General features: G+C 35.1%; 1 protein-coding gene across 2 annotated transcripts in view; it reads left to right on the forward strand.

Moving 5' to 3' along the window:
- The window catches only part of LOC143247139 (uncharacterized), a 37707-nt gene extending 18936 nt beyond the window's left edge, over nt 1-18771 (forward strand). For both annotated transcript variants that reach the window (XM_076494738.1, XM_076494744.1), the window contains exons 5-12: nt 4169-4262; nt 6051-6170; nt 6451-6507; nt 11649-11765; nt 12242-14645; nt 15609-16324; nt 16702-16863; nt 18518-18771. In XM_076494738.1, the coding sequence (XP_076350853.1) occupies nt 4169-4262; nt 6051-6170; nt 6451-6507; nt 11649-11765; nt 12242-14645; nt 15609-16324; nt 16702-16863; nt 18518-18700 (3853 nt within the window). In that variant the 3' untranslated portion in view covers nt 18701-18771. The remainder of the gene's footprint in view (nt 1-4168; nt 4263-6050; nt 6171-6450; nt 6508-11648; nt 11766-12241; nt 14646-15608; nt 16325-16701; nt 16864-18517) is intronic.
- Nucleotides 18772-25069: the final 6298 nt, after the last annotated feature.

Raw genomic sequence — 25069 nt, forward strand, 5'->3', positions numbered from 1 at the left:
CGTCCGTAAGGGTCTTAATCTAGTTCGATGATCGGCTGGTGTCTTGTCGGACAACCCGTCTAATCGTCCTGCTCAACGCTGACGAAATTTTTTTGGGCCGACCACTTGAAATTCTCGTTTTGTATCCCTCAGGGTCTTTTAAGGAATTTGCAACAGCAGTTTCACAATGTCCAATCTCACCAGCGATGGCACTTTGAGAGAAACCTTGCTTTTACAGTTCGACAATTTTGCTACTTTCAAACTCTGTCAAATATTTAGCCTCTGCCATGTTTTTACCCAATGTAACACAGGAGATGTCAGTGGGAGATATTGACAACGCTAATGCTTGAACACAAATGACTAAATTTCGTTACGTGTTTACTGATTAACGCTTCGTTTCAGTATGGTCTTAAACTTTTGGCCAGCTAGTATTTAAGCTAATTTCATAGTGTTCAGATTTTCCCTATTGAATGCTAAAAAGTTTTTTATTTTCCCTTTTCTTATTTTCATCTTTCGAAGCTCTACTCAAATAATTGGTTGAGTTTAACATCGCAAAATGCATATTTTTTCTTTATATTCATTGGCCTTAGGATTGTCTCCAGTAGTGTATGTATATTGAACCAAATTTGTAGAATTAAAGATATCTTTAATGTAAAAGATGTGATACCAAATTTCCTGAATTATTAAATTGTTTATCAATACAAAATATCCTAGATATAATCCTAGGTATATACATTTTACAATTAAAACGTTATAGTGAATGATTAGAGAACACAATGATTTAAAATTGATAAAGTAGTAAAAACAAAACATGTATACATGTAGAACTTGATCTCTACTAACTGTGGATAACATCATCCACGCAGGCATCCTTGGGCCTGGTGCTTGATGTATAGTTCATGGTGATTCACATAGTTCTCATCATCAAAACAATGGCTCACCACTATCAAGATACTTATTTAGATTTCTTTCACTACCATCTATGTGTACAGAGTTATTGAATTCCCTTTGCAACATACACTTATGCAATCTGCTGTTTTGGGGTTCATTTTCACTGCCATCAAATTGTTTTTCTAAAGAAACACAATGCATCTATTGCAAGGATTTCAGAGGACTACCTTCATTTTGTGGGTCATGCAACCTACATACAGATAGAAAAATATTTTTCATTGAAAGCTAGCTTGCATCATTTTGCCAGAATAAAGTTATTGTAAACTGGTTGAATTAGTTACTTCAATTTCAACGTCTAATACATGGTGGTATTTACCAGACTTATGATAACTCATTTGTCAAATAGAAATCCCATCTTTTTGGTTATATATATCTTTATAGGCATACAACAAGCGCTACCTAGCACTGGCTGAGGGTACACATTTTCTGTTATACTCGTATACTCGCCTGAGTTAGTAGCTAGACTCACTACTGGTATTCCTGCACTTTTCATGCTCATTACATGAGTGAGTATTTTGTTTATCTTGCAACTTAACAGCTTATACAGAAATTCCCAATTGCCCGCTACCAAAGCAGATGCTCTGATCATCCCTTCTGGAGTGACATTCAGGTGGATACATCATTACAGTTAATTGTGCCAAAAATATAAATGGAAAGCCAGGAAAGTCATATTTATTTCCTGGAAACCACTCTGTTTATGCTACAGAGCTAAGACTTATTGACTGCTAATTCACTCTCAGCTCAGCTTGAACTCCACTAGATGTACATACTTGAGGAGGGTGGCTTGTTTTAGAGGTAACCACTTCAGTTGCTGCTATTGTCTTCTTTCTTGTGATACGTTTGAAGTTACCACTTTATACCTCGTAGTCAAAGATAGCGTTTGTTTAAATGAGAATGCCTACTCCTGTTTTCAGCCATTACAGACAGTTACAAGCTTGAAATGCCTCAAAAATGACAAAAGTCCTCCTTAATCACACTTTTAAAGATCATGAGATATTCTTCCTCACTATTTTCACCCATGTATTTGATATAAATATCTCCATTATGAAATCTTTATCTATGATGAAAGAGAAAGTCTTGTTTATGTAGTCAAGTAGCCTGGTGCTGATACCCTTACAATTAGGTGAGTACTACTTTTCGACTCAGGTCACAGAATTATGAATTACTAGAGGTTTCTGGTCATTGAAGATCCTACATGACTCCAGGGTGTTTTGAGGTTGCTTCAGCCAGATATCTCTCATCACAGAGAGTTTCCCCACTGCCACACAGATCATCATCTTCACCAGAGCATGCCTGTTGTTTAGCCTGCTGCCAAAGCAACTCCTGATGGTGAACATCATCCAACAAAGTCACCTCCAATATCTCTGCCAACTATAAGTTGTGTCAACCAGGGTCAGGGTTTTATTGCTTTCGCCAGCAAATGCCTAGATGTTCTATAGACATTGCTTTACTTAGACTCAATACACCATAATAATAAACAGGCGTCATCCATTGTAAAATGAAAAACAAAGATACCTTTATTGTGCTTCAAGTTTGAAATTGAGCTGTAATTCAAAAGTGTAAGGAGGTAGATAAATAAGATAAGTGCCAAAAATGTTTAAGTTCAACGTTAAGCTCTGAACAGAAATAATTTCTCTTAAAAGAAGAACAGTAAAAACTACGTCTTGAAGCAAAGAAAACTTATCTCTCAGCCTCAGAACAGGAGCCAGAATTGCTAAAAACAAATACTATTTTTAAAACTAATCAAATGTGTCAAAAACAAACAAAACATTGTAATATATACAAAAACATTTCTGTCTTAGTGTATGCCTTATCTGATTGAAAGCCATTCTCAAATTAACAAATGAGTGTCATGCTGTTAGGCATTACCTATTCACCAGTAAAAACGATCTCTATGCAATTACAACGTTTCATGCTACAGTAGCCTTTCCTAATAGAAACCACAGTATCGTCGTTGCTAAAAGTCACCTTGTGACGTCAAAAGAAAAAAAGAGAGAGAGAGAGAAAATCTGAAGAGAAAGAAACTTAGTGGCTCCCTCTCGATCAATGCTATATATAATATAAAAACAATGAAAAGAATACTGAAATTTTGCAAATATTAAGTATTAATCATATTAACCTTCCTGTTCCACATAGGAAAGTAGAAAGTCACTTAATGAATAATTACCTATTTAAAACAATTGATAAATACAGCTCGTCAGATGAGAATATGATCAGTTTATAAACACAAATAACTTAATTAGGTACGATTCTGTGTCATATAATGTTTTTGAAGTGAAGACGAGAACGTATCGTATTTTCAAACCTATGTTATTGCGAACTCCGGAACCACAAATCTTATTTTTTACTTCATTCATTTTAGCAGAAGTCACAAGTTTTTATGTGATGTTCTGAATTTGGAAAAGTACCTGATTAATTTCAGTAAGGAACTAGAGCCACTTGATTGGTACATAAAAGTCATTTTATAAGAACATTTTAAAGCTATGTTGAATCTAGAAGAAAGATACTGGAATGTTAGAATAATACGAGTTATTCCTATTTCAGTTGCTTGTTATAACGTGTATTTTGTTATTACAATGATAAGACTTACTAATCAGTATCTCATATGAGGTATTGTTGATAAAGTTTAAGGAGTAGTTGTTTATAATTTCACAAGCTGCTTTAGGATGTAGCGCAGATAGCTCTCGAGTAGCTTTGCGCGAAATTCAAAACAAACAAACAAACTTTAGGATGTCGTCCTTCCCACCACGCACCCAGAAAAAAGTCAAGGATATCATTAACACTAAACACATCCATGTCTTTAAGAGTACTTACAATTCCTCAAATTAATAACTAGCTTTAAAGATCCACGTTTATAGTTACAAACTCTCTTTTGTTTCAAAGAATGCACTTATACGTAAGAAAAATAAGTTACATAGCTGTAAACCCATAAGTGTGTGTGTGTCAGATATGATTGTAATTTAATTTTATACCAGTTTGCGTCTTTTCAAAATATAGGACAAATGAGGATGTAATTTTTCATTATGCCTGAATGATATTAAAACAGATTCATTTGATTGTTCTTTGATTATGTATTTCAAACACATGCAGTTTCGTCAAAAATGGCTCACAATTTAAAATAAATCAAAGACTAACTACAGTTCTTTCTCCCTCTCGAGTGACTACTTGTTATTACATCATAAACTAAACCAACGAGAATGAAGTTAAACAACGTTAAACGAACTTACTTTTTATGCAGCTTCAGACAACAAGAAAAACTAAACAACATATTGCGTTACTTCGAAATTCTAGAAACAGAAGATCTGAAACGGAAAGTTCATTTTCGTAGACAGGTATGATGTTTATTGTACAAATAAAATAGTAATTTAAAGTGTATTTATTGTACCTATCTTTATCTTTATGACGTATAATTTGCGAGTAGCTGAATTATGGTGAAATGTGAATATACCCCCCCCCCCCTCCGCTGCTTCTGATTTGAATTACGTTTTAGTTTTGGAGTGTTTGTACCAATACAATAGCTGAGGAACACGAATAAAGATGGCTCTCAGAATGTTATGTTTAGCAAGTATGACCATCTCGAAAAACCAACACAGCTCCACAATGTTGCTGCATAGGTTGTTTTTTTAATATTTAGTGGAGTTTTGAGGATATAATCCTATTCTGTTACCAAGACGATTACTATCTGACTCTGTGTGACTGGTTGGCGAGGTAGATGTGACATTTACTATCTGACTCTGTGTGACCCGTTGGCGAGATAATGTAACATTTACACCCTTGTGCAAATTAATTGAAACGAATGGTCATTTTACTATATTTTCAGCATGGCGGCCGGTGTAGGCTCGCTGGACACGCTGATTTCCTTTAATAGCTATTTTTTCACACAGACGGCGTCATTAGCTGTGTTTTGCAGTACGGTCGATCTATTTTTTCGGATATATGACGAAATTTTGAGGAATATTATGTCATTCAAAATTGCGTTGAAAGGACAAGGAGACCAGTCAAAAACAACTTTTTACCAACTCAATGAAGAAAAAACGGTATCAATGGGGTCTGAAATACAAGAACTGGACGCAAGAACAATGGAGAAAGGTGTTATTCATTTTTTCGTACAGGGTCAAAGACGTCTGCATGTTTGCAGATCTCCAGGTGAGAAACTTCGAGAATCTCACATCAATCAATTCGTAAAACATCCCTTGAAGAAGATGTTTTGGGGCTTTTTCAGCTGCTATGGCGTCTGAGGCTTACATATCGTAGAGAATATGATGCGAGGACCATAGTACATCGAAGTTTTGCAGAAAAGAGTCGTTCCAGAATTGAAAAACAGATTTCCAGATGGATCTGGCATTTTTCAGCAAGATCTGGCTCCGTGCCACGCATCGAAACTTGTGAAGAATTTTATGACTACAACGCGAATAAAGATGCTGGACTGGCCTGGAAACTCTCCGGACTTAAATCCTATTGAAAATCTTTGGGGGAGTTGTAAAGAAAGACTTCGGGGAAAAGACTGTACTACAAAAGATAATATAATTGAGGCCATAATTGAGGTGTGGTACCGCGATCCAAAAATTAGTAAAGATTGCAGTCAACTCGTGGACTCGATGCCAAAGCGGATTAATGATCTTCTGAAAAATAAAGGCGGTCATATCATGTGTTAATTTGTGAGTAATGTTTGGTTTGACAAAAATCGTAATTTTCCGTCTTGTTTCAATTAATTTGCGCAAGGGTGTATATTATTATTTGAATATAAGTTGTAGTTTGGGTTTCTCACGCCAAACAGCTGTTTTTTACTAACAATGAGTACTTTATCTCTCAAGGAAGACTGTTTATAAAGAAATATAATTTTTGTTAGGAAATCTTTAAGCTTGTATATTAATACAGCTACAAATCTAGTACCACTGAAATTAAAAACAAACGATAAATTGAAATTAAAATTTGAATTATTTGTGTTTTTTTTCCTATATTACTTACAGGACGTTAAAATATCTTTAACTTGAATACAAGCGCCAGGGTGATATGTATATATAAACTCATACACACCTACACATTTATATACAGAGATGTATTTATGTACATTAACTTAACATTTCAAAATGATAAGTATATCTATTTTGTCTTGGAAGGTTCTTCCACTGAAAGCAATTCCAACTTTACCAGAATGGTTATGCAGTGATCGATCGCTGTGCCCTCTGCTTGTTCGATCCCATGGTAACTTAGAAGATTCAGAGCCTTACGTTTACAAAGTAAGACACGGTTTCTTATGTTCTGTGTCAGTTTATAGACCAATTGTGTATAAATTTTATATTTATCTCATACATGCATAACCAATACTTCTTTAATCGAACTATTTTGATACATTTACATATATTTTGCCATTAAGAAGTTGGCATTGAATATGTATTGCCAGGGTTAAATAACTAAATCAATACCTTACCAAATAATAATTTTATCTAGATTATACAGATATCTTAGCAATATAAAACAAGTACATAGATTACAAAATATATTTTTATTTTTAATCAGGCCTATAAATGTAGCCGAAGAATAGGTGAAAATACTCTAAGGAACAGTGAAACAGAGGTAGGTACTTGTAAATTTACCAAATATATTACTGTAGTTAAGAGCTCATTATAGAGGTTTGGGGGTTAGCATATATTCGCCCTCACTTCAGTATGAAAGGGGATTTACTCACTGGAAACGCATAGTAATAACTTTAATGGGTAGTCGGTTATGTAGGAAATGATTGATTTTTATGAGATGGTAAACAGGTTACGAAAAATGGGACTCAATAAACAAGATTTTAAAATTGTAAATGAACACTTTTTACGTGTTTTTTTTTTACTGTGCATCATAACTTATTGTATTTTTATAATAGACTGATATAATAAAATAGGAGAATCTAGAAAAGGCTCAAGGATTGTCTTCGAGAAGAAATTTGAAAATTCAATTTATTTGTGAATTTCAAAGTTGTGACACTTTGGTTTTTCAACTTTAAACTTCCTTCTTAGTAATTAGTTTCTGAGCATTTATTAAATATTCCTATCATAATTATTTTTAAAATGTAGTTTAATACAGCTTTAATAAACAGTGTTTGTCAAGTACATCAGTTTTTCATGGACGTCAATTTGTACAATGATATGTGTGTATATTGAACTAAATAATTATCATTAGACGATCGATTACACTATGTAACAAAATTTTTACTTTTTCTTGTTCCTGGGCAGAAAGTCTTATTTCCTAATTGCTTGCGCCTAAAGTAAATGGAAAAGACCTATTTTTCTCTACAAACTTTGTTTTGTGATCTGGGTAATGAAATTTTCAAATTTACCCATTTTCCAGGACATCCCAGGTAGATTCAGTGCTGAGTAGTTCATAGAGAATTTTCTCGAACTTACAAGAATTTTCTAGAATGTTGTAGAACTTACTAGAATGTTGTAGAACTTACGAGAATTTTCTAGAACCTCTTAGAATTTTCTAGAACGTTCCATTGTAATATATATACAGGGGCTCACCACTCACCACTTCAGTTTAGTTTTAGCTGCTTAATTGAACACATAAACCTATGTGATTTTGTTAGAGATGGCATCAAGAAGCTGCAAACGTTCTCCAGATGCTTTCTGCTATGTATGTAGCCAATTCATTAAGACAAGAGTAAAAAGTACTCTGTGACAGCATCTTCCAAGATGTGTGAAGTCCACAAGGCATATTTCGGCATGCTTGTCAGGGATCAAAACAAACCCTAAACACCTCATGTTTCCTGTGAGCACTGCAAAAAAACTTTAGAAGGTAAGACGGACAATATTTGCTTGCTTGAACAGTAATATTTTATATTATACAAATTTTAGACCTTTTAAAATTTAAATATCTTTTAATTTTCTTTTTTATTTCCAATACTATAGAAAAAATATCGCATGTAAAATATTTTGCATGAACTTCTTACACATTAGTTGTGGATGAAATAAATCCATTCTTCATAATAATAATTTTATTTTGCGATTTTGCAGTATGGTACAGAGGGAAAAAGAGAGCCATGAAGTTCGATATTCCAAGAATTTGGCGTGAACCCACTGATCACTCAAGCAATTGCTACTTCTGCATGGTGGACCCTTCCAAACGTCGTGTTGGCAAGAATACTATTCTATCCGGACCTTCCATCATCCATCGTCCCAGTCCCACACTGCCCTGAGCTCCCTGTACCCACTCCACCAGAGAGAAAGCAGCTATCTTCAGAAGAGAGCATCAAATCAGAAGAGGAGGAAGACGTTGAAGATCGAGATTATAATTTCAGGGGTGCAGCTGGTGAGAGAAACCCATACTATCCCAACCAAAGAGACCTCAATCACTCGATCAGAGATCTTGGTCTAACAAAGTCGAATACCGAGCTTTTGACATCTGGGCTCAGGGAGTGGGATTTGTTAGATGAAAGTCTGCAAGTCGCAAGTCAGAAGAAGCGTCACCGACATTTTTCAAGGTTCTTCACTCGTCAAGGTGGACTCTACTTCTGCCACAATGTATTCGGTCTGTTCGAAGCAATTGGAATTGCCTTTAACCCGAACGAGTGGCGCCTCTTCATTGATAGCTCATCCAGAAGCCTCAAAGCTATGCTGCTCCATAACGAGAATAAGTATTCGTCTCTTCCCCTGGTTCATTCAGTGCACCTCAAAGACAAATACAACATCGTCAAGACCTTGCTAGAAGCCTTGAAGTATGATGAGTATGGCTGGGAGGTTATCAGAGACTTCAAAATGGTGGCATTCCTGATGGGTCTCCAAGGAGTATTTACCAAGTTTCTCTGTTGTCTTTGCCTTTGGAACAACAGGAACACTGCAGCGCACTACAACAGGAAGCACTGGCTACAACGGACCAGGTTCCTTGTGCGAGGCACAATGTCAAGTGTGAACCGCTAGTGGGCCTCCAGAAGGTGTTGTTCCCACCATTGCACATAATATTGGGTCTTATGAAACAATTTGTCACAGCTCTTATAAAGAGGTCTGCAGCCTTCTAGTACCTTCGAGACTTCTTCTCTAAGCTGTCTGAGGTAAAGGTTAAAGTTGGTGTCTTCGTTGGACTCCAAATAAAGAAGATCCTGGAGTGCACAGAATTCCCCAAGAAACTCAGTAGGAAGGAAAAAAAGCTTGGAACAGTTTTGTCGCAGTGGTTTGGGGCTTCTTGGGCCATCACAAGGCCGAAAACTATGTGGAACTGGTTGAGGCTCTGGTGAAAAACTACGGCGAAAAGGGCTGCAGGATGTCCCTGAAAGTCCATATCCTTGATGCTCATTCTGATAAATTCAAGGAGAACATGAGAGCATAGTGAGACGAGCAAGGTAAGCACTTCCACCAAGATATACTGGATTTTGAACGCCGCTAACAAGGAGCGTATAACGAAAACATGATGGGAGACTGTATTTGGGGGCTGATACGTGAAAGTGATTTACATTATAGTCCCAAATCTCGAAAAACTACTCACTTCTAAACATATTTGTTCATTTTTATTTGACTTTAGTGTAAATACATGTCAATCTTGATTCATATGTTGTTTTATTCAGACATTATGTAAATGAAAATGTGCAAATTTGCCCGTTTTTACATGGAAAATAGGTTAATTTCTAAATTTCATTATCCAGATCATAAAAGCAAAGTTTTAAGGGAATAATGGCCATTTTATGTACTTTTACAACATAAGCAATTAAGAAATAACACATACTATCCAGGAACAAAATTTGTGTTACATAGTGTTATCATTAACGTAAACAAAAAGATGTTTGTGTTTATCTATATGGGCTTCTTTTAAGTTCTTTTTCTTTAAAAAAAACGTATTAACCAAACACGATTCGGTTTATTTGTTCTCAGGTATTCGCTCAGACACACTGCATGAATTCGAAATTGTGTTATCAAACAAATAACACATTGTAGGAAAACAAGCAGACTCGGTGTTGTTATTTAATCATGCTACTTTATCATGACAGGTTATTTTTACACTTTACTATATTGGTGTTTATTCACTATTTTAAACGTTTTCCTAGTCACGGATTAATTATTAGTTACGATATTCAGTTTTTTTTTTTTTTGTTCTTAAGCACAAAACTACACAATGGACTATCTGTGTTCTACCCACTACGAGTATCAAAAACCTGGTTTTTAACATTGTAAGTCCACAGATATACCGCCGTGACACTGGAGAGCATCTTTATCAGAAAATGAAAACGTTATAGCATAATTCGAGCAACAATAAACATATGAAATCTATAACCCTGCTTTAATGCGTTGTTTTTCAAATATGGGATAATCTCTCATCAGCCAGGAGTATTAACTGTGTGGTAATTTTTAGTTTTAAACGAGTATTCTTTGACTTTCTAAGATAATTTTTTTTTTATAAGATCAACTACAAATGCTCATATTTTTTCCTTTCGCTTGGAAATCACTCTTTTATGACTTCAGTTTCAGTGAACTATAAAAACAAGACAAAACATGTTAGGCCATACATGTATGAGTGTATCAGACATTTTTGACTGTTGTTGTTTTGAATTAAGCATGAAGCTACGCAATGGGCTATCTGTGCTCTGCCCACCACGGGTATTGAAACCCGGTTTTTAGCGTTGTAAGTCCACAGACATACCGCTGAGCCACTGGGGGGCGACTGCTGGTGGAAAGGTATTATAAAATGTTGTTAATAAATCCTAAGTTCGTCCGATATTTCATTTATGCATGTGGTGGTTGTATGATTTAAAAGCTGATATGAACAGTTGTCGGTCAACATAAAAACTAATTTTATTTATATGCTACGCACAAAATAGGACACCCCATATATATGTATATATATTATATATTAGTTTGTTATAACCAAAAACAATCGAAACAAAAATAAATTTAAAAACAAAAAAATGCAATAATTGAAAGAATCCCAGAGTACAAGCCATAATATGAGATATAAAATGTACTCTAGGTTTTGAAGATGACTAAAAAAGTAGAACCCATATTGCAGTGGGTATACAAAGTCTATCAGTCTTAACCTCCATTTGCCAGTCGCACATAAAGAAATAAAGTAAAGGAATAGCAAGAGAAATAACAGATATAGAAACAGAAATTAGGAGAGCGAGATGTGGGGGCTTAAGCTTGCAACGTTCCACATCTATATCACCATTTACTGCCTGCAGACAGTTATGGGAAGGTTACTGCTCTCCAAAGTAAAGAATAAGAAAAAATAACTGCAAAATAAAGATAAGAAAAATAAGGCACTACCGTTTGGGGGTAAGTAAGTTAAACAAACTTACAACCACTCATTAAGTCTAAACAAGCTTTTATATGCGGTAAGGTGTACATCCACATAAAGTAGTGCCAAGTTGTTAAATGACCTTATTTATAACTAAAAATTGTTACTGGAGAATTTTAGTAAAATGTCTTTAATTTTTATTTCTTTTTATTTATTTAATACATTCTTATATTTGTTACAGAATAATTTAGTAATCTTATTTAAAGTTTCTTTATTAAATCCATTAACTATTAATTTTTGTATCAGTGTTTCAACATTACTGATAAAATATTGTAATTTTTCTCTAAAAACATACATATATAGTTTTATTTTTCTTAGAAATTTTCTATTTCATGAAGCACCATTTTTGTGAAAAGTTACGTAAGTTATGTGTAAAAATGCTGGCATTTAGTGTTAGATCTCTAATCACTGTTTTATAAACACAATACGCCCTCTTCTTTGGTTTTCAGGAATCCACTTTGTTCTGTCGTTATCCTGAATTGTTAACTTGCCTGTGCTTTGTTGAATCTCTAGCCGACAACGAAGCCCTTGTGGCAGAAGGTTTGCTCTCTTCGACTAATCATATAGTAAGTTCTATGAAATAATTATAAATTGTACGTAAGTATTGTGGTGGTGATAGCTGTTTTACATGTTATACTTATTTGTTCATATGCTTAGCTAATTAAGCATTTTTATTATAAGCTACATTTCTAATAACTTAACTTCATGGGAGTTGTTATTGGTAAATTAATTTTTGATACATAATGTGTTTATTAGCTACACGTTTTATGATTATTTGAGTTCGATATAAGAATTAAATTTCCTCTCGTTTAAGTGACAAATTTATTGCCCTTTCATCTAGATCTCGAGACAGAGTTCTAATCATACGATACAGGCAACATTTGGTGATTTAGATGTTACTAGATAACTTTAGTCTTTGAAATTTGCAGTATTTAAGTATTCCTATTATTTTTCACATTTAAAATTCAGTTGAATATAGTTAAGTGATTATTGCCTTTTCGAGTTTTTTTTACCTTGTACTGACAACAGATATTGATTTTAGGTGACTGATATCTGTTTAATGGACATCTGTGACTATTTCGACCATCCTTTCAAGCAGTACGAGGACAGTTCCTTACTCCGAGAGCTGAATAAAGCCCTTGTTGCTTTTATTCAGCCAAAAAATCAAATATACAGTTTTCCTGTCAACCAGAATTCGAGCTTTGAAGAAACTATTTCGGTTACGTTACCTAATTGCCAAGGAAAGAAAACACGAGATTTATTAAAAAAATGTATTCATAATAGTGAATGTAGCAAATGTGTATGCTGTGATAATACAATCTTGTTTAACGATTCGACTAATATGAAATATGTTTCGTCAAAAGAACATTCCATTATTAGTAACAGTAAACTTAACGGTAAGAATCATCACAAAGAAACTTGTTGCATTACCCATTGCTCAGTCATTGACATAAAAAATTGTAAAGACGAAACTTTTATTAAAAATGAAGTTGGACCTATAGACGACGACAGCGAGAAGAAACATTGTTCCAATACAATACTCCCCGAATGTTCAGTCATTGATGTGAAAAATTGTACAGAAGAATATTACGTTAGAAATGAAATTGGGCCTGTGAATGATGATAGCCGGGAGAAACACTGTTCCAATATAATAATCTCCAAGTGTGTAGTCGCTGATGTGAAAAATTGTACAGAAGGGCATTGCGTTAGAAATGAAGTCGGACCTACAGTCGATGACAGTGAGAAGAAAGGTTGTTATAATACAATATTCCCCCAATGTTCAGTCTCTGATGTGAAAAATTGTACAGAAGGACATTACGTTAGAAATGAATTTGGACCTACAGACGATGACAGCGAGAAGAAACATTGTTCCAACACAAGACTCTCCCAATGTGGAGTCGCTGATGTGAAAAATCGTACAGATGAATATTATGATAGTAATAAAATTAGAGATCTTAGTGATCAAAGCCAAGAGAAATCTTGCTCCGAGAACAGATTTGTACATGATTCACAAACCAATAATGTAAAACCTCGTTTCAAAGCTAAGCTACTACATTATTTGGCCAATGTAAAATGTTTCATAGCACAAAAACAAAAAATCAAAAATAGAAAAAACACTAAGCACTATTTGAGAAGTATATCAAATTATATTTCCCCAAAAGTACCGAGATTTGCCTACAGAAGGCAGTTTTGTATGCAACAAGACCAAAGTTTTGTCGACAAAACCAAAATCCCTGCAAGTTCTCTTGATCACAAAAACGATGGATTAGGTAGTGATACTAACCATTCTGCGTGGAACCAAAAAATAAGTAGTTTCACAGCAGCAAACATAGACAATAATACAAAGACAATTCTCAAAGAAAGCCCAAATACTAGTGACACAGAAACGAATAGCCACTCATACAGCCCAGCCCAGATAAACCCTTTTAAAGCTCATCTTAATTCACATACTCTCCTCTGTAAGGATAGAGTAATAAATTCACCAATATGTGATGATTTGGGGACTGAGATAAACGCTACACAGTACTGTGGATCATCACACAACTCAGTATGTAAAACGTTGTCAAAATCAACTCAAACTTTGGTCTGCGAAATACTAAAACCAAGCACTTGGTCACCAGAAAGTCCAAAGTGTATGAAGAAAATGCATGAAAGGATGCTAGATACTTCTGATTATAAAAATTCATTACTCAATTCTAGCTCAGAATCAGAAGCTTCTTTTCAGTTTAGGAATTTTGCTACATTGGAGGAAACTTTTGTAGACACTAGAAATAGTGAATCATCGGAATACGTGCTTTTAAGGCATAATCTACCCGTTCATCAATGCAAAGAGAAAAACAGTCTTAACTTAAATTCAGTTGAATCTTTCTGCCCACGATATACTGAATCTGAAGACAAACTGAGTAAAGCCATTGAACAGCAACACACTTCAGAACCATTCAGTTTGTTACACGATAACGAAACCCTCTCATTAAGCAATAAGAAAGGGAACATAGCGAATAATTCAAGATTACTTTCAAAATATGAACAACTTGATGCTCGCCATACTATACGGACGGATTGTAACTCTTATTTTCATACCAGTTCCAAAAGAACTGAAACGTCTCAGAGTAAATCTTCAAGCAGATCAAGAGCTTTTTCCAAAAAATTTAAAGGCTTTTGGACAAGTGAAAGTTCACTTGACTCATGGAAAACGGCAAATCAAAATTCCAAAGAAAGTAATGTAGATTACATTATGAGGGAAAGATCTAAGAATTTATTGGTGTCTCATCTCTCAAAACAGAGACCTTTAAATAAGTCAGAACAAGAGCTTTTGCCCAGAGTAAACTATAAAGTTTTCAAAAGATGTGAACTAACTCATGATTACACTAATTCAAAGGAACATCTTAGATGTCAAGTGTCCTTAGATGATGAATACTTTACAGCCGATGAGAGCGTCGGTCAAGGTACAGTCATTCAGTTAGCTCTAAGACTAGTATTAATGATTTTGGTGTTTAACTTGTAAATTAAGGTAAAGATATAGAAATTATAATTTAATAGTGTTTAATACAGGAAGGACGAGTACATTGAATCACAAGTAATAATAGTTGAAGATTGTCTGTAAGTAGCCTGAACATACAAAAAACGGTATGATGAAATGTTTAGATTTGGTGTAGGGAGTGGACCTAGTCATAAGCGTGGCGGATTGTGCATCTGAGGGTTTGTGACTCACTTCCCATTGCTACAAAATTACGGTATGTACTTTGTGGCCATGAGTGTAGTACAATAGTGACGGTTAAATTACACTGTTATATTACGGTAGTCCAAGAGGTGGCGGAATTTGGAGTTGAATAGTTGTATTACCTCTAGTCTATCATTTCAAAACTAGGCACGGCTAACGTAGATAGCCCTTGTGCAGCTTTGTGATGCTTTCTGAAACAAACAGAAAATGAGTATGTGAATGTGTTGCGTGTGTTTTGTAGGGTTATCTGCTGTATCCGCCAAGGGCAATTTGTAAATCCGTAGACTTATCGCTGTCTCACCAGGGGATTTTTGAATAAGAATAAAAATCTTTTCACAACAAAAGAAACATCGAAAATTAGTTTTATTATTAGATATTGACATTTTAATTTAAACTAACAGTTTATATATAGAACTTTATCAGATATATAGAACTGTATCAGTTAAAACAAAGAGAACAAAAGTATCTATATAAAGACCTCATACTTATGTGCACCCCGTTTAAAGAAGCAAAAAACAAATGTTTGGAAAGGTTAAAATTAAGTCATTTTTATTTATATTTTTAAAACATTAGAAAATATGCTATGTTTAGCTGGACGATCATTCAGCGTACTTAGTTTTTGTTACCTTACATAAATTATTGGCGAGGAGTTGAAGCAAATTGTTTTTTTTCTTATTGTTTCATACAGGCTACTCTTCACGCCTTTATTTAGAAAGTGGTGAAAGTGAATTGTCTCAGAGTACTGAGGACATCTTAGAGGATGACAGAAGTCAGCTGTCGCGTGGTAGTTCGATTGGTTTTGTTTTGGAGGGAAGTGATGAAGATGAGTCTTTAACTGTTAGTCTGGATGAACGCAACGACGACTTCATGAAGAAAGATTGTCGCCGACACCAGAAATTGTCCGGTTGGAAGACAGAGGGCTCAAGTGGAAGCAGTGAAATAGACAATGTTATTGAAGATCCCAAATTAGGTTTCACAAGATTTCCTATTATTCCTATGAGGTCGGCTAACTCGGAACCTTGCCTCTTACATATGTCGCCATCGGATCCAGCACTATCTTTACCGCCACTACAAATCCCCAAAGACGCCATTGCTACATTATGGAGAGGTCGGAATTTGTTGATGCTCACTGGAAAAGGAAGCCTTAAAGCATACTCGTATGATGGTGTTAACCCTAATTTACCGGTTCCTTTCAAGGCTAGGTTTAGATGCAAGAAAACATCAAATGAAGAACTTAGCAGGGACGACCATTTCTACTCTTTCGCAGATGCTTCATTTTGGCACTGGGGGTCAGCAGGGTCACTAAGTGGAGTTTCTTCTATTAAAAGTTCTTTGGGAGACCTTTCCAGGAATAAAGAGGACTCTGTTAAGAACGACAAATGTCACTCGTTGCAACATTTAAAGGTATTTCTTTCAAGTTATTTGAAAACAGATTTCATTAGTGATATTAACTTTATTTATATTTTTGATACTGTGTGATTCTACAATGAAAAGGTATAATTTTGAGTTACAAAGTGTCAAATATCAGAACCGAGTAAGCGACTTAAAATACCGTAAAAATAATTGAGAGACATTACGAAGATCAGGTAGTTACCTGCGATTCACTTTAAATTATTTAATTCAGAAAGTTTAGTGTTATCATTTTTCCTAACATTATATTTTAAATATAAGTATTTCATGTGCAAGTGGTGGAAACGATACAATATCCACTTTAAATCTCTTTAACAAATGTTCAATAGATTATAAGTAAACTTAATGACAAAAAAGATATTTTTCAACAGCGGTGTAACTCTTCAACATCAGAGGATCTTCGTCCAGTAGCGACACATTGTAACATTGCAGGAGACTGCCAACTTCTTGTTATTATTTTATGGATAGCTGCCAGCAGAGCAGGTCTTCCTTCCCTGATCGTTTATACAGATGGAGACCAAAGGTTATCCATGGTCAGTTTCATGTGTTTAATTGTATAAACAGTCCGTTGACATAATTTTGTTAACTTTGTTCTCCTGAAGTAAATATCTCAATTCTTCTTAGTTTTAACATGGAATTTTAATCGAAGATATTATAGTTTCATAGAATTTACTATTTTATAAAGTAGCTGAAAACTTTGTGGTTTTTACCTTTACATTGTTCATTGCCAGCTAAGCTGTGTGACAAGTGCTCATACGTGATATTTATTGTACAAAAATACAACAACACGTTTTTACCAATCATTAAACGAAAGTATTAATGGACAACTAAATAAATATTTTAAAATATTGACTTTACAAAATAATGTAGTGCCCTCAAACGGATTTTTAGTTAACTGTCCTGGTTTTAAGTATCAAGCACGATTTATATGCGTCTTACTTGTAATTTTGTAGACAACTTTTAGTTATGTATAAGTAATGCTACATAGAAAATAATAGATAGGCCGATAATAACTGTTTCATTTCATGGAGTGTTTTCACGCTGGTGGAAGTGATCTACAACTGTGGTAAGATATTAGAATTTTAGTTTTTCTCGATTACATTTTCCACTGCAGCTCCAAATTCAGTAGATGTGACCCGTACTCATGACCTCTAATACAACTAATGGTAAAGTGACTATTTGATATCCAATAAAGTTCGATTTTGGAATCATCAACATATTTTATTGAAATATCATACTTTTCTTTATTTTTTGATTAAGCATCACATACATGTAACTCTGAGTGCACTGCGCTAACGTATTTCTATCTATAGTTTCTTTCATCATTCAGTCACTCAACCAGAAGTACAATCCATAAGAAATATGACTTTTATCTCAGTTAAAGGGACTGAGTTTGCTGATTGGCGTGTTTGAATGAGAATCCGGTGGTTTATAGCTTGTCTCCCCTTGTCGCGAAATCGCGCTCAGCTGTGAGTACTTTATAAGGTGACGGTGATATCCTATTATTCAGTTACAGCAGTCTAAGACTTGGTAGAGATCAATGTTGACTAGCTGGCTTCCCTGTTAATTTAAAATTAGGTGCAACTAGTAAAGGTAGCTCTTATCCTAGTTTATGTGAATATCTGAAACAAACAAATAAAAGTAACAATTCACTCAGTTACATAAAAAAGTTACTTGAAAACTCTAGTTTTGAAGAATTTTACAGTGCTTGTTTGGAATTTTAACACAAAACTAGATAAAGGCTATCTGTGCACAGTCATTTCTAATTTTAAACTAATCCACTAGAGGGAAGATACTTAGTCCACAACACCCACAGCTAATACTTGTTCTGCTCTTGTATTACCAAGTAACAGGATTTAACTGTCATTATTATAGAGCATCCATGTTCTGAGATTGTAAAGCACATTTTTGCAACGAACCAAGAACCCTTGGTTGTTTTGGTATTAAAGACAAAGCTACACAAAGGACCCTTGTATTCACAGAACGAACATGATAACCTCGATCCAAATTTAGTGAAGAATCTCTTCATCTGTTTGAAACCTCCAATTGAAATATTAAACGATTATCCCTTAATTGACTCACATCGTATCCATAAAATACTTAGAAAACTAACTTAAACACATTTTTGGCTCACATCAAACCTACTGAATACTTTCAAACTAAAACATTTTTCATTCTTATCGTTAGGTGACAGAAGTATATCATCAGGCTGAAAAGCGAAAGTGGACAGTTGGAGACGTGGCTTGTGAAACTCTGCGGTTTTGCAGAAATAAACTTTCCAACGGACAGAACAAGAGTAGTAGACAGAGAGAGACAACTCTCTTCAGACATTTGATAGGAAAAGATAATGTTATTACCTCGGATCTTTAGAAGAGATGTAATGGAAACCATGAAGTGTTATATCACGTCACGTCTATAATAAACCATAGTTTTTTATTTATTCTGTCAATATCTTGTTCCTGTATAATATAATTTATACTGAAACTACTTTAACTGAAATTAGATAAGAATTAAAAACAATCTTAATTATTCTTGAAGTTTATCAGACTATGATAAAAAGCTTGTGAAGTTTGTTTACTTAATCTCTGTCTTTTGTGTAATTTTCAGAAAAGAACATTATAAAATGAAAGTGATGTATCTGACTTAATGACATAATCAAATGTGAACCAATAATGATTGTTCAAGTACCTATTGGCAAAAGTAAGTAAAATATTGATATTACACTAAAAAGCCCCACGTTAGTACAGCGGTTAGAATACGGATTTACAACCCTAAAAGCAACGGTTTGATTTCTCTGGCTGCGCCCAACAGATAGCCCGATATGGCTTTGCTATAAGAAAAACACATAAATTACAATAAATTTGCAAAACTATATTAAATTTAAAAGTAAGCCCTTGGATTGAAATAATTAGAGTTAATAGTAAAAAATCCTACATCTCTGATTTTGTTTGATGGACCCTATCACTGCCTAATGCACAATAACAGAAGTTTACCTATTTACCCTTAAATTACATTCAGGGTAAAGTAGAATAGTCCTAGTTTACCAGTACCATACCGTCTTTTATTGTTATCGGGCTATATACATTTAATAATAAACAAACAATACTCGTGAAACAGTATATTTGTCTTTATTAAGTAAAACACTTTTTTCTTAACGTCACCACCCTAACCAGTTAAGTTACTGAAAGCTGTCTTATTACAGAATCTTTGCCCGTTTTCCTAGAGGTATTTGGAAACGACTTTATCGTTGTAAGAAAACTAAATAAATATACACTACATGGCCAAATGTATGTGAACACCCCTTCTAATTGGTGGGTTTAGTTATTTCAGCCACACCCATTGCTAACAGGTGCACAAAATCAAACGTACAGCCATGCAATCTCCATAGATAAACACTGGCAGTAGAATTAATCGTACTGAAGAGCTCAGTGAATTTCAACGTGGCACTGTCATGGGATGCCACCTTTCTAACAAGTCAGTTCGTTAAATATTTACCCTGCTAGAGCTTTCCCGATCCCCAGAGGTACAGCAGTATGTCTAAGGACACATACTGAGTAATTCATGAATCATTTGATCAAGATGCAGATAATATGATAGGTCCAATTAATAGTACTTCAGAAGAAAGGCATAGTTGTATATTAGTGATTATAGACTATTGTGTTAAATACCCAGGAGCTACTTCGATGAAGTTCATAAATCTGAACATGTAACTGAAAAATTAGTTATTGTCTTTAAATTTATTTGAAGTTCTTTGTGAAGTTTACATATGCTGTTATCCAAAAGATGGCAGACTTTTATCCATTTATCAGATAGCCACTAATCCCTACCACTCAGCCTGCAACGGACTTGTATTTCGATGGAATCTTGAAATCAGTGCTGAAAAAATTATGCGAAGAAAAGCCAATAAATTGGGATATATATGCTCCTTCACTTTTGTTTGTTTACTGGGAAATGCCACACGACAGTACAATATTTTTTTTCCTTCGGACTATATTGTTTCAAATGACTGTTAGAAGGCCAGTGACCATTCTACAAAGATTTTAAACAGGTAATGTGGAAACAGCCAAAACAAAATATGCTTACTAGAATGTAAATGACCTAATGAAGAAACTTAGGGGAAATTTACAAGGTAGAAAGAGCAGAATATTAACTGTCTCAGGCACGATTCAGAAATAATTACAATACGTTAACTAGGCCTAGGAATTTTCAGCAGATGATGAACTTATTATTATTATTCTAATAGGCAATAACAAACTACTCATGCATTGGAAACGAGTTTTTTCTATAGCTGAGAAGGTAAATGTTATCGAGATTCAAACAGGTGTTATGCATGACCAAAAAAACTTTTCATGCCAATTTATTGAAACTTTAACAGAAACATGAAACTTCATCATCTGAAACTAGCATCCAACATAAGCAAGAAATATTGGAATTGGAAAGTATTTCTGCAATACAGGAAGAACTACTAGAGTTAGAGCACAGAAACGAGGAAATCTTCGTACATAGGCCTCTTTCAAATGAGGAATTATTAAACTTACTTTCTTTTGAAGTAAATAACACAGTTAGTAATCTTCACACAAGTGTCATCTTAGATGTAACTCAAGTACAGGTAGTCTCGAGACTTCTTAGGAGTAACAAAGATGCGTTAACAGATCTCCCATGTGAAGTTAATTTGGACAAACATATAATCAAGTTGACAGGCAATGAACAGGTTAGAAAGAAGTTGTACCTTGTACCACATTATTTTAGAGTCAAAGTGAAGAAAAGATCTTCAGTCAGTATTATATATAGAAATCGTTGGAAAAGTGACAATTTTTATGCCAATCCATCAGCGATTTGGAAAAAACAAACACACGATGTCTAATTAATATAATTATGATCTTCGTCTTATAAATCAGTAAACTGTCTTTGATTTTGAAACCCTATCCAACCACGATTAAATCTTTGACAAACTTGCCAAAGTTAATTATTCTACCAAAGTTGTTTTAAGTAAGGGTTATTGGCAAATCCTCAAGCAGAAGAATAAAAATTAATCACAGCTATCTTGATGGCAGATGTCAATTTAGAATGATGCTATTTTTGGTTAGTAAATGCATTGGCTACTTTCAGTACATTCATGAGATTTTGTTGAGAGTTATAACCAATGTAATCAGTACATAGGTGACATGTTGACCCATACTGAGACTTGAGAAGAACGCTTGCGTAAGTTGAACAGACTTGTTAAATTCCTAAGCCATGTGATAAGTCATAGATGTGTGAAGCCAAAATATAGAGGGGCAGTCACTAAGAAGCAGCTAAGGGGTTTTTTAAGACTGAATAGATTTTATCGTAACTACATTACAAAATTTGTTACTACAGCTTCTCGTTTGATAGGAAAAACCAAAAATGGTTTACCGTACAAAAATTATCGGGAAAAGACCCAAGAAATACATTTTGCACTCTCAAGAGTAAGTTGTCATCTCCTCCCGTCTTACATCTAACTGACCTCCATCAATAATTTATTCTAAATACTGATACGTTGGACACTGTAGATGGGGAAATTCTTTTGCGGGAATTTTATTGTGAAAAATTTTTGTTGCCTTTGCAAGCAGTAAGTTCACAACGTTACAAAAGGCATATTCAGTCATGATCATGAATGTTTGGCAGTTATATAAGCAATTTTAAAATTAGAACCGTATCTAGATAATCTAGAACTTATATTAAAAACAGGCCACCAGTCACTAAGGTATAGTTAAAGGTCCAAAGTGACCAATAGTGAAATTATGAGCCGGGCTTTGATTCTAAAGCCATATCAGTCTAAAGTTATATCCATCAAAGGCAACAAAGATGTAGGAGCGGACTATAGTGGAAACAGATGAACTTTAGCATAGATATACAAGTAATTCTGAATAGACCAAAAGTCAGACGCTGTATTCAATGTTTTTGTACAGGTGATATATAGTTTAGCCATTTGAAAATACTGGATCACATTTTGATGTGAAGCAAAATGAGCAAACACACTACGACAGTAAGAAACAGCATGTTTATCTTCAAGGCAAATCCAGGAACCTACCAGGAAGCTCGGTTGATGAAATTGTAGAATGTTTCAACTATACATAACTAATTTGAAGTGTATTTCATCTTTAGTATTGTGGGGACATTGTTCATTATGCACATGCATATATATTTATATGGTTTTTTTGTTATGTATTTTTTTAGGTAGAAATTTGAACATCCTTGAATATGGAAGTTGGAAATGTAGTGCTCATAATCAAACATTAGTTACTGATAGTGATAGAAGTGTCAGTAATAGTGATTAATTTTTGTTGTGTTTTGTAATTGCACATGCCTATGATGGTTTTACTGTTTTGAAATTTTTGCATATTCTAAGCTGAATCCGAAAATGATATCCACTTTTTCCTCTTACGTACAGATTTTACACAATACGTTATATACTCTTCAAAAAAAAAAAAAAAAACGCAAAAGGGATATTTTTGTTATTTTAAAGAGAAATATATGTAATAACGTTACAAGCTTAGAGTATGTGATGTTACACGTGTTAAGGCACTGATTGTCAGACCAAAATGACAATAAAAGTTGTGCACTTTGAAAACGGAGGAAAACATAGGATTTTTCGCCAAAACGCATTCGTGTCCAATAAATTTGTTTGAGAGATCTGCATGTTCTGCAAGTGCAACATGTGCAAAATCCATATAAAAGTGACGGGTTCTTGGTTTCCATAGCTCAGTGTTAAGCCACCGACACGCAATACAGTTACGCCAAGACTGACTGAAGCACAACGCAACAACGCCATTGGTCGCTTGGAAGCAGGCGAATCTCGATCAGATGTGCTGTGAATATCCACCCAAGCACCATCACAAGGCTATGGAATCGTCACCAACAACATGGATCAACTCGTGACCGTCTACGATCTGGCAGACCTCGTGTGACCACGCCCGCACAAGATCGCTATATCCGGTTACGTCACCTTCGGGATAGGACCACCACTGCGACGTCTACTGCCTCAACCATACCAGGGATGCGTAGGATTTCCGATCAGACCGTACGCAACCGTCTACGAGATGCAGGAATCCGATATCGACGTCCAGTCAGAGGCGTCATCCTCACCCAGCAACATCGTCAAGAACGGCTGCAGTGGACTCGGGCACATCGGGTCTGGCCTCATCGATGATGGAGGCATGTTTGGTTCAGCGATGAATCACGTTTTATCCTTCGTAGGCAGGATGGAAGGACTCGTGTTTACCGTCGCCGAGGTGAGCGTTTTTGGTGGTGGCAGCGTCATGATGTGGGCTGCTATCGCTTACAATGCCAGAACAGACCTTTTGCACATTCGAGGGAATCTTACGGCTCAACGATACGTCGACGAGATTCTTAGGCCCCATGTGCAACCCATCATGGTGAACGTCAACGACGTTTTTCCACATGACAACGCCCGTCCTCACACAGCCCGACTCACCACTGTCTTCTTGAGACACTACAACATCAACGTTCTTCCCTGGCCCTCCAGATAACCAGATTTAAACCCCATCGAACATCTTTGGGACGAGTTGGACCGACGTCTGCGACGGCGACAACTTCAACCATAGACTCTACCTCAGCTTGCAGCAGCTTTGCAGGCTGAGTGGATAGCCATTCCACAGGATGTGATTCGTCATCTCATCGCTTCCATGGGCAGGAGATGCCAAGCAGTTATTGATGCTCACGGGGGGCATACTTGTTATTGACGTTGAGTGACGTCAAACTTCAACTAGTGAGCGTGGCCTTCGCCTTTGCAGACTTTGGATGTTCAGCAGTGAATGTGCAAAGTTTCACACATGTCATACAGAACTACCCGGAATAAACTTGTTAACAATATGTTTCAAATTTTGCCTTTTGCGTTTCTTTTTTTGAAGAGTATATATTTGAATCATTTTCATTGAACTAGGATCAATTTTGTTATGCTTAAAATATCGATAACCACTGGCTATAGATTTCTTTAGACCAATTGCGATGTGTGAGCTTTATCGATCTTTGTAGAACCCATGAAAAACACACCACTAGTATATAAACGGTTAACAGGGCACATGACATGTAATTTCTGGATAGTATTTGTTTGTGCGTGAAATTTAACACTAGTTTTTTCTTTTAATATCAGTTACTCGTCGCTTTGTTGTGTAAACTTGTTGTAAAGAAATAAAGGTGATATATTATAGAATTATTCAAATAAACGTATTACGCGTATTTTGAAATAAAATTGGGTGATCAAGACAAATCATGGACTCCATATAAAGTTTGCACCATTTCTGTCAAGGAGTTAAAACAAAGGACTAAAGGTGAGAAAACGTCTTCGCCTTTTAAATTTTCAGTGGTCTATCCTGAGCTTAGAAAGCATGAAGATGAATACTATTTTAGTTCATGTAACGTGCAAGGCTACAACACTCAAAACTAAAAGGACATTTCTTATCCGAACATTCCATCTGCTGCAAGACCTGTTATTCATGGACCTGGTGTACCTGTTTCTACTGCACTGAATATTCTGAATCTGATGTTAGTAGAAAGGATGATAGGGATTGTTTTAAACCTGAAATGACTGGTGAACCATACTTTTTCACACAATGTGAACTTAATGCTTTGGTGAGAGATTTGGGTCTTCCAAAGGCTTCTTTAGTGAATTTTGGGCTCATACCTCAGGCTAATAACTTACTTTCTTCAGTGTCACCATTTTACTGGTGCAGAAATCATCATGGCTTATATCATTCT

This window comes from Tachypleus tridentatus, chromosome 1 (assembly GCF_004210375.1).
Source record: "Tachypleus tridentatus isolate NWPU-2018 chromosome 1, ASM421037v1, whole genome shotgun sequence".
Taxonomy (NCBI): Eukaryota; Metazoa; Arthropoda; class Merostomata; order Xiphosura; family Limulidae; genus Tachypleus; species Tachypleus tridentatus.